At 40.3% G+C, this 14,008-nt stretch overlaps 1 protein-coding gene across 4 annotated transcripts in view; it reads left to right on the top strand.

Moving 5' to 3' along the window:
- LOC311608348 (uncharacterized protein) overlaps window positions 1-12,352 on the top strand; it is a 45,887-nt gene extending 33,535 nt beyond the window's left edge. For all 4 annotated transcript variants that reach the window (XM_084800807.1, XM_084800805.1, XM_084800806.1 and 1 more), the window contains one exon: window positions 11,181-12,352. In XM_084800807.1, the coding sequence (XP_084656933.1) occupies window positions 11,181-11,430 (250 nt within the window). In that variant the 3' untranslated portion in view covers window positions 11,431-12,352. The remainder of the gene's footprint in view (window positions 1-11,180) is intronic.
- Window positions 12,353-14,008: the final 1,656 nt, after the last annotated feature.

The following is a 14,008-nucleotide window of genomic DNA, read 5'->3' as shown; positions in this document are numbered from 1 at the left end:
ATTTAACATTTACGTACTATTTTCACAGTATTCTTTCTTAATCTCTGGTGAGCTAGACAACTGCCACTAGAGACATGACCTGCCCAAGAACTGAGTCGTAACAGATCAGCTACATTCTCCTGAAACAGAGAATGGAGACTCTTGCCAGATCAAATTATAAGAATATGGAATTAGCCAGGCATGGTGGTGCACACCTTTAATCCCAGCACTCGGGAGGTAGAGGCAGACAGATCGCTGTGAGTTTGAGGCCAGCCTGGTCTACAAAGCTAGCCCAGGACAGCCAAGGCTAACACAGAGAGACTGTCTCCAAATCCCTGCCCCCCCTCAAAAGAATATGGAATTAGTTGGCAAAATCTAACATTAGTGAGTATAAACCTTGTGATCAAGGCAGGGATATGGTGATACAGAGTGGAGGACAATGATCTATTTTTGCTTAATTAAAAAAAAAAATTGCTGCTGAGCATTAACCCATGCCTTTGCACTCACTAGGCAAAGGCTCTGTCACCTTGGCCCTAGGCTAGAGACTCAAGTTCTTTTTGCAAAATTCTGTGCAAGAGAGTGAGGTTATCATAAAAACCTTGTATCAGAAGACATTTTTACAAGGTGTGAGATGGTTGCACATTTGTAACCACAAGCATGAATGCTATGTATGTACTTACGGCAGTAATTTTACATATATGATCAAGAATCACCCTCCAGCATATGATCCATGTTAAGTGCCCCCATGTATTCCTCCAGGCGGACTTCTCTGAGACAAAAATCTTAGGTAGTAGGGGAAAAAAAATAAAAGAAATAAAAGAAGAGAGAAGAAAAGGAAAGAAAGTAGGAAAGAGGTAAGAAAGAAGGGAGGGATACAGGAAGGGAAGGAAAGAGGGTGGGAGAGACAAGAGACTCTGCCTTAGCTGTTCCTTCTTTAAGACTGTGAAGAGTCTGTTAATCTACCAAAACAAAATCTGAAAATGTTATGAGCTTATTTTAGGGGAGTTAGAGGGTCAAGATGAAACACAACTATTCCAGTGGAAGTTGCCCCCTCCCCCTCATGCTACCAATGTGACAAGGATCGCCTTTCGAATACGCAAACTTTTTTTCATGGATTGCAGGATTAAGTCTCACATCATCTGCAGTTAAAAAAAAATGTTAAGACACCATGGAAAATAACTACTTAAGAACACATTAAAAAGTAATCGAATTCTCACCAGGTGTGGTGGTGCATGCCTTTAATCCCATCACTCGGGAGGCAGAGGCAGGGGCATCTCTGTGAGTTCGAGGCCAGCTTGATCTACAAAGCAAGTTCCAGGACAGCCAAAGCTACACAGAGAAACCCTGTCTCAAAACAAAACAAAACAAAACAAAAGTAATCGAGCTCTCAATCCATTTGTTGCTGACTCTTCCTAATTCAAGGAAGTCCTTGTCAAAGTAATTCCCCACAATTAGGTTTTTAAGTTTTACTTTGTTTTGTTTTGTTGAGACAAGGTTTTTCTGCACATCCCTGGCTGTCCTAGAACTAACTTACTTTGAAGACTAGGCTGGCCTCGAACTCATAGATATCCATTCACCTGCTTCTGCTTTCCAAGTGGTAGGATTAAATGCATGTGCCACCACCATGCAGGCCCACAATTAGTACTTTTATGAAAGTTATTAGCTCATGGAAATTGTCAATGTACTGGATATTTTTATGTCAACTTAACACAAGCTACAGTCATTTGGGAAGAGAGAAACTCAACTGAGAAATTGCCCCTAACAGATCGGCTTTTGGGTGAGCCTCTGGTGCATTTTCTTGACAGAAAACTGATGTGGGAGAGCCCATCCCACTGTAGGCAGTGTGGCCCCATTGCAGTTGTTCCTGGGTGCTATAGGAAAGTAAGCTGATTCTCCCATGCTTCTCTCACCTAGAGTCCCAATAGGATGCCCTCCCTCTCTTTCCCAGTTTCCTGGTAAGTAAAGACTTTCATGGGACATGCCCCTTGGCCTAGTGTGCAGATATAAGTGAGTATATACCATTTGAGTCTTTCTGCTTCTGGGTTAACTCACTCACTATGCAACAGTTGAGTGGAGAGTGGGGTCTAACTTTCACAGGAACTCTGGTGCCCCATATTTGACAACGTCCCCTGGATGGGGAGGCCTGGTGGCACTCAGAGGAAGGATAGCAGGCTACCAAGAAGAGACTTTATACCCTATGAGCATATACAGGGGGATGAGGTCCCCCTCAGTCACAGTCATAGGGGAGGGGAGTAAGGGGAAAATGGGAAGGAGAGAGGAATGGGAGGATACAAGGGATGGGATAATCATTGAGATGTAATATGAATAAATTAATAAAATATTTTTTAAAATAAAATAAAATAAAAAGAAAGCAAGCTGAGCAAGTCATGGGAGCAATCTAATAAGGAGCATTTCTCCATGGCCACTTTTTCAGTTTTTGCTTTGAGTGCCTACTCTGACTTCTTTTGATGATGGACTGTGACCTGTGATTGCTAAACTAACATAAATTCCTTCTTCCCCAAGTTGCTCATACTTTATCACAGCAATAAAAACCCCAGGACAACAACTGATGGCTGTTTTACATAATCAGAGACCATGTGTAGGCTATGTAGAACTCCAAGAGTTCCCTCCCAGAGGATCACTCTTTGATATCCACTTTCCCATTGTACTTTATGTTGGTGGTTTTTTGTTTGTTTGCTTTTGTTTTTAATTTTGTTTATTGTACAGAATTGTCTGAGATCTATAGCTGAAAAATGTATGCTTTTAGTAGGGCTAGGCCAGGAGGACAGTATACAACTACAGGAAAACTTAAAAGACAAGCAAAAAAAAAAAAAAAAAAAAGCAGCCCCCCCAAAACCAAAACAAATAAAACCTCAAGGCTAATATGTTCACATGTTATTTACTGGGTTGCTTAAGAATGACTTTTGAGCACTGCTACAAATTGCATTTCTATGTTTCCTCATGTTGAAGTCCTAGTCCCTAATAGGATGCCATTTGAGGTTGGGGCCTTTGGGAATTAACTAGGTCATTGGTGTGTGGTCCTCAAACATAGTTAGTGGTCTTGTAAGCATACCACCCACTGGTGCAATAGGGCCATAACTGATGTGGGGGTAACTGACTTATATAGTAGATGTAAACATGTTTTTGTTTTTATTCCAAGTGTAGGATGTGAAACTGCCTCATGTGAGGGCATGTGATGCTTGTCCAATAGAGAGGGAACAGCTTCCTGTGAAGGTGTGGTCTTTGCCAGTTAAAGAGCATCCTGTACAGGCTATGGGAGGGGTATAAAAATAGCCTTAAAAAAACAAAGAGAGATCATTTTTGCATTGATTCACATCTCTTGGCTTCTTTGCTTCATATATCTTCACTTGGAGACACTCACAGAGAGAAAGGCTCCATAGTTTGCTGCTGCTCTTTGCTGTTTGACTTGACGGCTGTAATCCTGATGATGAAGAAGAGAGGAATCACCCCCAAGGGACTGAGTCGATAAAGGCCTACCTCTCCTTTTCCGATTAACCTTCTTTCTCTCCTACTTAGGGTTGGTGGGTTGGAAACAAGGTAGATGCATGAAGGAACCTCAAATAAAGTAGGTTTTAAAAAGATCAAAGCCTACAGGCCTAGTCTTAGATTGGATTTAAGACTCTCCACTTAGGAAGAAGAAATGCATGCTTGGGATGTTAAACCCATTGAAAAAATCAATGGATGGAGAGGTCCTAGGTCCTGGGTGGTAACTGTACTGTCGTTAAGCTAAACTGACACAGCACCAAACTGCACTTTAAACACTTGTTTTCACACTCTGCAGACAATGCTACTCTCATCTTTAACAACGAAGCTTCTCTTTACAGCAAGCTGGTAAAAGCAGAGACTCTTGGATACTTAAGGGGCTGAGGTTGAGTGACTGTTGGAATGCTCAGCCTTAAACGGGACATTCAGGCTACAGCCCTAAAGGGGACATTCATGCCACTACCTGTAGAGCTTAGGAAATACTGCAGAAGGAGCAGAAAGAACACAAGGGCTGGGAGATAGGGAGAGGAAACTCATGGTGGTATTCTGGTGCTCTGGATGGGAATGGCCCCATAGGCTCATATATTTGAATGTCTGGTTCCTAGATGAAACTGTTTGGGGAAGGTTTGGGAGATATGTCTTTGTTGGGGGGGGGGTGTCACTGAGGATGAGCATTGAGGTTTCAAAAGCTCATTCCTCAGCTGGCTCTTTCTGCCTCCTACCTGTGGAAAAAGGATGGGCTCTCTCAGCTGCAGCTCCAGTGCTGTGCCTGCCTGGCTGCTGTCATGTTCTTCACCATGATAGGCATAGACTCTAACCCCGAAACCGTGAGCCCCAATATATGTCTTCTTTATAAGTGTTCTTGTTCTTGATATCTTATTGTAACAATTGGGAAGTAACTAATACAGGTATTTTTATGGCAGGACACAGCAAACAAGGTTTCAGAGTAACAGCAGTTGCCTGCATTGTAGTCCCACAGAGCTGTGCCTGCCAGCTGGCATCCAGGGATCAAGAGGCCCTGCCCTTCCTGCTGAGCTATCAGCTCCTGATACTTCTAAGGCAGGAACAATCACTGGGTTCAGTTGGGTACCCCAATAGTGAGCCTTTCAGGCTCCAATAAATAATCAGTTCTAAACCTGGGACCATATAGATTTTGTTAAAACCAATTGGTTGCAAAGCAAAACAAAACAGAACAAAAGTTTAGAAAGGGACAGGGTAGAGTAAAAGAGGGTCCAGGGACAGAATGTATTATATATGTGTATGAAATTGTCATAAAAATTTAATCAATAAAACAATGGCCTGTGGGGGGGGAGGAAAGCAGGAGGGGTGGAAGAGGAAGAAGAGGAAGATGGTGACAGCTCTTTCCCCTTTCACATACCATTCCAAGGAAAAACCATAGGAAGATGATCAAGAAAGCGACAGTATCAAAGCCATGAAGAGAGTCCTCAGCATAAACTGAAGAAGTATTTGTCACTTAAAACACTTTTCTATACTCCAGAGAGTGGGAAATAAAATTTTGCTGTCCAAGCCAATTAGACTATGATATTTTGTAATGACAACTTGAGCAGACTAATGGACCCAGAATTTTATTTTCTTTCTGAAAAGCATAGAAAGTCGTGCCTTCTATTTCTGTCTGCAGTTCTCAGCATTCCGGCCATGCAGAAGCTTCATAAGAGATGTTAAGTCACTTTTTGGATTGCTCTTCAGGAAGCCTGAAATGAATTTAGGTTTCCGATGACTCCCTGTAAAATAATATGCAACAGAAGGAAAAGTCCACTTCATTTTAAAAATTCAATTTACCTCCCAAAGAACATATTTTACAATTTAGCACTCCATGTGCCAAAGTTTTGTCATCGCTACAATAGACTGGTTTAAACAGATGCATACATCTCTCTCTCTCTCTCTCTCTCTCTCTCTCTCTCTCTCTCTCTCTCTCTCTCTCCTCTTTTCCTGTCTCTCTCCTTCCCCTGTATTTAGAAATTAGTTGTTATAAATTACTATTTAAAACATGACAAAGTAAATTGAGGAATCATTATATTTTATTTCATTTGAAATCCTACATAAATGGTAGCTGCCATGATGATGGTGATATGGATTAGATTTTCTAGATAGCAGGGGTATTTATAGCATGATGAAAACAGCAAGTACTGAACCAATAAGGTTCAAGGAATGAACCAACAGTAGCACCGTTCGGACCAAGATGTATTCTATTGGACCCATGATCCATTATTTAAAATGTTTGTGTCAACATGTCTTATTTCAATCTTCACCTTTTCCAATTATATTCATGCCCAGATCCAAAGTACAGCTTTGCTTTATTTTATGAACTGATACAACTGAACTACCCTAGCCATTTGAATAAGGTAATAAACTAAGATTGGTTAAAATACTTTATTTCCCACATTACTCATAAATTTTTTTTATATTTCTATAGCCGTCATTTTATAGCTAAGAGAATATACTCATCATTTACGTCTGAAATATATTTTATATCTAATCAATTTAATAAATGAATTAGAAACATATTTACAGTTCTGCAACATCAAACAATTTTTGGGATCAGTCCTGTCCTCAGTAAATGCTTGAAAATAAAACGGTAGCTTTATTTGTTGTAAAGTTTCATTCTTGGAAGACCAAACTATTTTGTTATATTAAATATGCATGAATTATGCCACCATGAATGAACACGGACTTGGAAAAGACTACTTGAGTTTGGATCCCAGCACTCTTCAAGCTTACTGCATGTTGAGAGAGACACAGTGTCCTTCCGTGACTCATGTTGAGAGGGGTGCAATGTCCTCTTTCACCAAGTGCATTCTGGAAATGGAACTCTAGTTGGGAAGCTTAGCAGCAAATGCCTTTACCTGATGAATTAGCTCACTGGGCCCCAAAAGGTATTTTTAAGGAATGTATACCATCCCTCACGTATTTGCTTATATCCAGCTCTCTTTGGCACAGCATAAGGAATGCATCACATGCCAAGGGAATAGTTGATGTTACTGCCTTGCCAGTTCTCAGCGGCAACAATAACAACAGACCAGAACCTCTGCTGCAAGGCGCAAGGGTACGTGGTTTTACAGGAGGAAGGCACGCTCCTTTAAAGACTCTGGTCCAGTCTTATTGTGTGAAGTCACGTGTTGGCAGAAGAGAAAGCCATTTGGTTTTTGCACTTGACCTTGTGACCTGGACGCAAATGTCAGCACCTTTTAAATACTCCAAAGCGATCCTAGCACTTAGAGTCACTCCTCAATGTTCCTTTGAAAATGGACATTAAAGAGGGCGAAAGGGGAGCATGGAAAACCTAGCACGGAATGAAGGCCTTTAGAAAAATCACTTCGATTCTCGTCCAAGCATGCTCAGTGAGAAGACATACTTCAGTGAATGCATTCCTTATCACAGGGACTTCTCAGAGGATCCCTTGTTAAGACAAAGTCCGTGTTAGTAGAGAGTGATTTAGGGTGGGGATGGTGATTGGGATGCAAGTGTTGCCCTTCCTTTGCCCCTTTCATTAGAATTGGGCAAAGTAACCCACCAATGGCAGTTGCTAGAGCCGTGCAAAGAACTCTGGGGTCGAAGTGTGGAATAAAGCTGTTACGTGGGAAAGTAAATTGTCTTTCTTAGTTGTATCATGTGTTCACACGTGACGGTGACGGTGATGTCAACCTCACAGCCATGGTAAAGATAAAAAAAAAGTCCGCATTTTGCTTCAGAAGTATTGGTTATTTTGGGAATTCCTTGTTTTTAATAGCTGAGTAGTATTCCATAGTGTAAATGTACCACAGTTTCTTTATCCATTCTTCTACTGAGAAACACTTAGGCTATTGGGACTCTAGGTAAGAGAAGCATGGGAGAATGGGGAAATAGAAGGATCCAGACAGTCTTAGAAACCTACAAGAAGAACATTATGATGAGCAGATCTGGGCCCAGGGTTCCTGCTCAAACTATGGCATCAGCCAAGGACAATACATGCAGTAAACTTCGAACCCCTACCCAGATCTAGCCAATGGACAGGACATTCTTCACAGTTGAATGGAGAGTGGGGTCTGACTTTCACATGAACTCTGGTGCCCCATATTTGACCACATCCCCTGTATGGGGAGGCCTGGTGGCACTCAGAGGAAGGATAGCAGGCTACCAAGAAGAGACTTGATACTCTATGAGCATATACAGGGGGAGGAGGTCCCCTTCAGTCACAGTCATAGGGGAGGGGAGTAAGGGAGGGAGGGAGGAATGGGAGGATCCAAGGATGGGATAACAATTGAGATGTAATATGAATAAATTAATAAAATATATTTTAAAAAGAAATATTGGTTATTACTATCATTTTTTAGAAGATTTGATTTTTACTTGTAATTATGTGCACATAGGCATATCTGTGTTGAATTGTGTAGGAGTACTGTGGCCATCAAAGCCAAATGAGGTTGGAGCTAGAGTGAAAGGCGTTGCAGGCACCCCTGCCCCGTAAGGGTTTGGGAACTGAACCCCAGTCCTCTACAAAAGCAGCGGGCACTCACTGCTATCTGTTGAACCAGCTCTCCTGTCCTGCTATTATTCATTCTTCTTTACAATATGCAAGTTTAATGTTGTGTATTAGAATAGTCAATGGCTCAAAGCTTTGTGTTCCTTAAACTTTCCTTTTTTTGCCAGAAGCACATAATTTGCATGTCTTCTGGGGTGCTTAGAAGATGCTTGGTGAATACACAGCTTAACACTGTACTATGAGACAGTGACAGTGGAGGTTGCAAATGTCTTCATGTTATCATCCACACTATTGGCTTGTCTCTTCACAGTGACTTTTTGGCCCACACATTGTACTTAGTGGTAGATCTACCACATTTGCTTCTGGAAAAACATGAATTGTGGAGGTTGATAAACCATTAAGTTATTATGAAGTGTTTTATATATATATGTGTGTGTGTGTGTGTGTGTGTGTGTGTGTGTGTGTGTGTGTGTGTGTTTATCTTCATTTCAGAATCTGAAATTCCAAAATAATTTGCAGATTAGAAAACTATCTTTGATATATATATATATATATATATATATATATATATATATATATATATATATATATATATATCCTATCCCAGTCCCTGCATGTCTTTACAGAAGATAGTGTAATACTTTGGTACATTGAGTGTTAATCAATGCAGACTATTTGGGTGAACTGTTATTTCAAACTTTTGTCATTTCTTTGTGGTAAGAGCATCCAAAACCCTTTCTCCTGCTTATTTTGAATGATTTGGTACATGATTTCAAGTAACATAACCTGTTCTATAGTAGAAGGCCAAAACTCACCTCCCTTTCTCTCTGGGAATTTGCACCCATTCATCATCTAGCCTTTGCCTTATCCTTCCTTGGCCACTGGTAGCCATGATGCATGTGTCTACTTCTATGCATTCATCTTTTAAAGGTTTGGAAATCAATGAAATCACATTTGTCTCCTAGTTAGATACCTTTAAAGTCATTCTGCCTTGGGGGATGGATAGCGGAGACATAGCAAGGGGGTGGATTAAAATCTGTTACCTGTACTCTGTGTGCCAAGTACTGTTCCTGACAATTTGCATCCCACTTTTCACTTAATTTAAAAAATAATGACATGGGTTAGATTGTGAAATCTTGCCCTTTTGACTGAAACAAAACAAAATACGGCATTCTCAGAATGGTGAGATCGCATGCCCAGGAAGTGCTGGAGATGAGATTTCAGTTACTCACAAAAGAAGGGGACAAAGTACATCAGATTTAATTGTGCATCCTAAATAAGCATTTTTTAGTACCTTGTTTTCTCCAAAGATTTTATTTTTCTCCTCAAATATGGTTTCTCCTGGTTGGTGGGACCTAAACAATTCTAGGTGTAGACTCCTCCCATCAGGGCAAAGATATAGCCATTTCTCCTGTGCATGTAGCAAGGAGAAGGACCAGCAGCCATTCTAAGGTGTGAGTATGTACTGTCAAAAGCAGGAAAATGTGCCTAATACTAACTCAGCTGTAAAAATGTGATACAGAACATCCCACAATCAGGATATACAATTCATTTATCCTTTTACTTAACAAATGTTAGTGATTATCTCTAAAACTCCCTAATTAGCCTTAATACTCTATAAATAGCTTCAGATGATGCATCGCTGTTAGCTACAAGTAGGAAGAAACCAAATTAATGTGGCTTAACAAAAACATGAATCAAGAAGAATGAGTATAGATAATCCAGAATCAATAAGGAGGAAGGGTGAAAGGACCACAAGTCTGCCTCTTTTATTTTTATACATTTTGGGTTTGTTGTTGCCATACAGTTATTTGCTTTAAGATAGGGTCTTCTGGGCTGGAGAGATGGCTCAGGGGTTAAGAGCACTGTCTGCTCTTCCAGAGGTCCTGAGTTCAATTCCCAGCAACCATATGGTGGCTCACAAGCATCTATAATGTGATCTGATGCCCTCTTCTGGCATGCAGGTGCACATGCAAATAGAGCATTCATATATATAAAATAAAATAAATAAAATCTTAAAAAAAAAAGATAGGGTCTTCTTCTAGTATTGTTGACTATAGCTGGGTGTGTAGCCAGGGGCATCCTCCTGCTCCAGAATCGTGAGTACTGGGATTATAAATATGAACTACCATACCAAAATGTCTGTCTCTTTAAAAAGTACTCTTGTAAGTCCCTTTAGCAGTTCAGTTCTTACTGGCCAGAGGCGATCACATGGGCACTCCTAGGAGCAAAGATGTTCATGCCATGGTTTGGAAGGTACATATGAATTCCCAGCTGTTGAGACAACACTCACGAGATCTGTGTAGGTTCAGAACACATGAAGTCCCAGCAAGGGGAGGAGAGTTGGAATAAAGGATTTGTTGGCAACTGACAGCTGCTTCAAGAGAGAGAAACAATTTCTGTTAAGGTTGCAGGCCCTGTTGTGTTGACGGTGCTCCCGTGTATGTGCATCACCAACTGGAATTGACTGTTTTTCAAAGCATGACACAAAGTAGGGTGTATAAAAAAGTGGTGGTGAATTTTAGAGCAATTGAAAAAGGAAGTAAAATTGATCAAAAATGCATTGTATAAAATTCTCACCCTATGAGCATATACAGGGGGAGGAGGTCCTCCTCAGCCACAGTCATAGGGGAGGGGAGTAAGGGGAAAATGGGAGGGAGGGAAGAATGGGAGGATACAAGGGATGGGATAACAATTGAGATGTAATATGAACAAATTAATAAAATATATTTTTTTAAATCAAGAGAAAAGAAAAAATTCTCAAAAATTAGTAAAAATGAAAAAAGTAAGAAAAAAAATGTTATCAAGAAAAAGAAAGAGGCTTTTCAAGAACATCAAGAATTTCCATTTTCTAGTCTCTCTATAAAAAAAAAAAAAGAAGCATGTGAGGACATGTTTAGCTTATCCAGAGTGTGGACCTAGGAGGCCACTAGTTCTCCCAGGGCACTGCTTGATGACAGAAAGGGCCATCTGCTTCTCTCACATATTGCCCGTGAGTCTATATTCACTCTTCTTGGCCCTGGAGCAAACACCGGTACAGTATTTATCTGAGTCTCTGTTCACTTTGTGAGCCTGTAAATGCTCTTACCACAATGCCTCGCACATAAGCAGTTATAAGAATAAGTAATTATTAGTATCATGGGTAAGCACAGCTAGAACTGATCATTTTTGAATTCTTGGTATACTCCCTTTAACTTTCCACAAATGTTTATGCCAGGAATGCCCATCCGGAGGCTCAGAATGTGGTCCTCAGAGAAGGTGTCCATGGCACCAAGCACACTGGGGTCGACACGATTCGGAGTGAAGATTTGCTGCAACTGAGGGCGGATGTGCTGGTCTCTGAGTTTCTGCACAGAGAGCTCTTACTCTTTCCTCCAGGGCTGGACGGAGGCCCAGGCTGCCTCGTAGCACGAAGCGATGCCATGCCAATTCCAGGCAAGGTCTTTATTGCTGGAAACGTTGCATAATGACAGCTTTATTCATGTGAAAATGCAGAATACATTTCAACTGTATGAAATTGTTTATGTTCATCAGAAATGTTATTTGTCTTCGCAAAGTCTGGTTTCAATGAGCCGGCGACGTAATGGATATTAAATAAACATGGAATTTTACATGTTCATAATATTTGGTTTCTTGTTGTGATTTTGATGAACTATACTTTCAAGCATTGTCAGCTCATCCTTATTTACAAAGAAACGTTTACATGTAGCAGAATGATACAGTGACTAGCTTTATTCTAAACGAGTCAACGGCTCTGTTCAATGTTTAATGTGAAGCCGACTCAAAATGTTCTTTTAGGCTACATTTACATTTCTTTCTGAATAACACATATTATATTATTTTTGACTTAATATCATGGGTCTTATAAACCAAAGACATTCTCATTCTCTTTTAATGTATTTTTGCCAGATAAATATTTTATAATGCACTAACAAAACTAAGGATCTCATATTAAAAGACTCATAAGACCTGAAAATGATCTATGGGAATTTATTATCTTAAAAGGATTTTTTCAAAATTATTTTATATAAAATTAACTTTTTTCTGTGATGTCTTGACAACAATATGTAACAAAAAGTTGGAACTTCTTTATCTTTTTGCATACTTAAGAAAAGTGAACAAGTGAATACATCCTTATCTGCCGATTCTTATGTTTCATAATAGAAAAAAATATTAAATGTTGAGCAAACACTTTGCATGCACAGTTTGGCTTTGGTGACCTCTTTAAGATGAAAATACTCTTCAGTCTATGTGTATTCTTTTTGTATCTTTAAAGTGATATTGTTTTATGTGTGGATCTATTTATAAAATGCTTTCGTTTTGCCATTCAGAGACAGAAATGGTGCTTATTACCTTTTTGAAAAGTGAAAATAAATGTGTTAGCTATGGTCTCATGCTCCTTTCTTCTGTTGCCTTCTCTTAAAAATGGACGCCTGCCCTGTCTGCGTTCATTTATGTCTCATGAGATAAGACAAGCTTAGACTGAGACAATGAACATCAAGTCACTAAGTTTCCTTTGGCCTGAGAGAACTTCTTTAGAACTACTACTTAGGTCACACATGATCAACTAATATCACGGTGTAGGCCTGTGTGTGCCATGATGCTGTTGAGGGAGGCACTGGAAAGTTCTGAAGAGGGGAAAGCTGACTCCTTATGTTTTAAAGTGGGCTTTCCATACTATGAGACAACTGGTTTTGGTTTGGAAGTTGGGATGGTAGTAGACAGAAAGAAAGAGAGAAGCCATCAGGAAGCTGAAAAGTGGAGAAAGAGGAGTAGAGGGAAACTACCAGAACATTCATGACAAAATGCTGGGGTTCATACTGTGGTCACGTTTGAAAACATCCTAGCACCGGCTTGCAACTGCCAATAGGATCTCATTTTACATGCCTTTCTATGCTACCTTCTAGATTAGGTTACTTGTGGGTGACTAGCCTTCCCCATTCCTGGAATTCTTTCCCTTTGACTAGTTTGATTTTCCAGGCAGTGACCTTTCCCTGACCGCAGCTTCACTCTGGGGTCACCTTGCTGGAGCCCTAGTATGAAACTGAATAGAAGACTTAGCAGATTGTTGGATAAGTGGCACTGAGCACAATTGCCCTTTTATGAGCGGGAGGGCAGTTTCTTTTCCTGAGGCTCAGAGCTCTGGGCTTCCTGATATCCCCCTTTCATTTTGTTGTCCAGTAATTTTCCCTCTGGCCAGTTCTGCAAACCGGTGGCCTTGCAGGAAGATGACATGCGCCACTGATGCAAGAAGACCTTTGGCGAGCATCAGTGCAGCTTTCAGCGTGGCCCAAAACATTCATTTTATAGTGAAGTGGGTCAATTATTTGCCTCCAGATAATTAAAAACTCCAGTGCTTAAGCTTAATTTACTTATTTTAAAATTTTAATGTTACTATTACATTGCATTACTTCTTTTGAAAATTGTTGCCTGAACATTTAACTATGCCCGCACTGCAGTCTGTCATTAAAATGCCCCTGGAGGAAACTTCTTTTACTTCATCATGGAGGAAACACAACTGGGAATCTACCAGATGTATGGACAATTCTGATTCGCAAGGCCATGGCAGTTCCTTACGGAAGAAGCAATCTGTCTAATGGGTCCTAAAGCTGAGATGCCAGGTCTAAAGTGTTGTAATTCATTCATATTGCTATAACAAAGTACCTTACACTGGGCACTGTGTATACACAACAGAAATGTCCTTCTTTTGGTTCTAGAAGTTAGGAAGCCCAAGACCTAGGGGCTAGCAGCTTTTGGGGCAGATCAGGGCCTCTTTTCCTGGTTCATAGATAGGGTCATCAGGTTTGCCTTCAATGGTAGAAGGGTCCAAACAAACTTCAGACTTCTTACAATGTCACCAATTTTAATCCCTGCATATTTTTTTGTGCTTATAACTTATTTGTCCCTTAATAACTCTACCTGTCTACATCTCAATATTACGTTAAGGATTAGGTTTTAACATTTGAAGCTGGCCACAAACAAGATTGAGAGCCCAGATGTTGAAAAGCAGACTATGATATGTCATCTTGAAATTAAAGTCTAGTG

Source organism: Acomys minous (assembly GCF_964271855.1).
Source record: "Acomys minous genome assembly, chromosome: 11".
In the NCBI taxonomy this organism is placed as follows: Eukaryota; Metazoa; Chordata; class Mammalia; order Rodentia; family Muridae; genus Acomys; species Acomys minous.
Note: the sequence above shows the minus strand (reverse complement) of the source record. Positions and strands in the feature narration are given on the sequence as shown.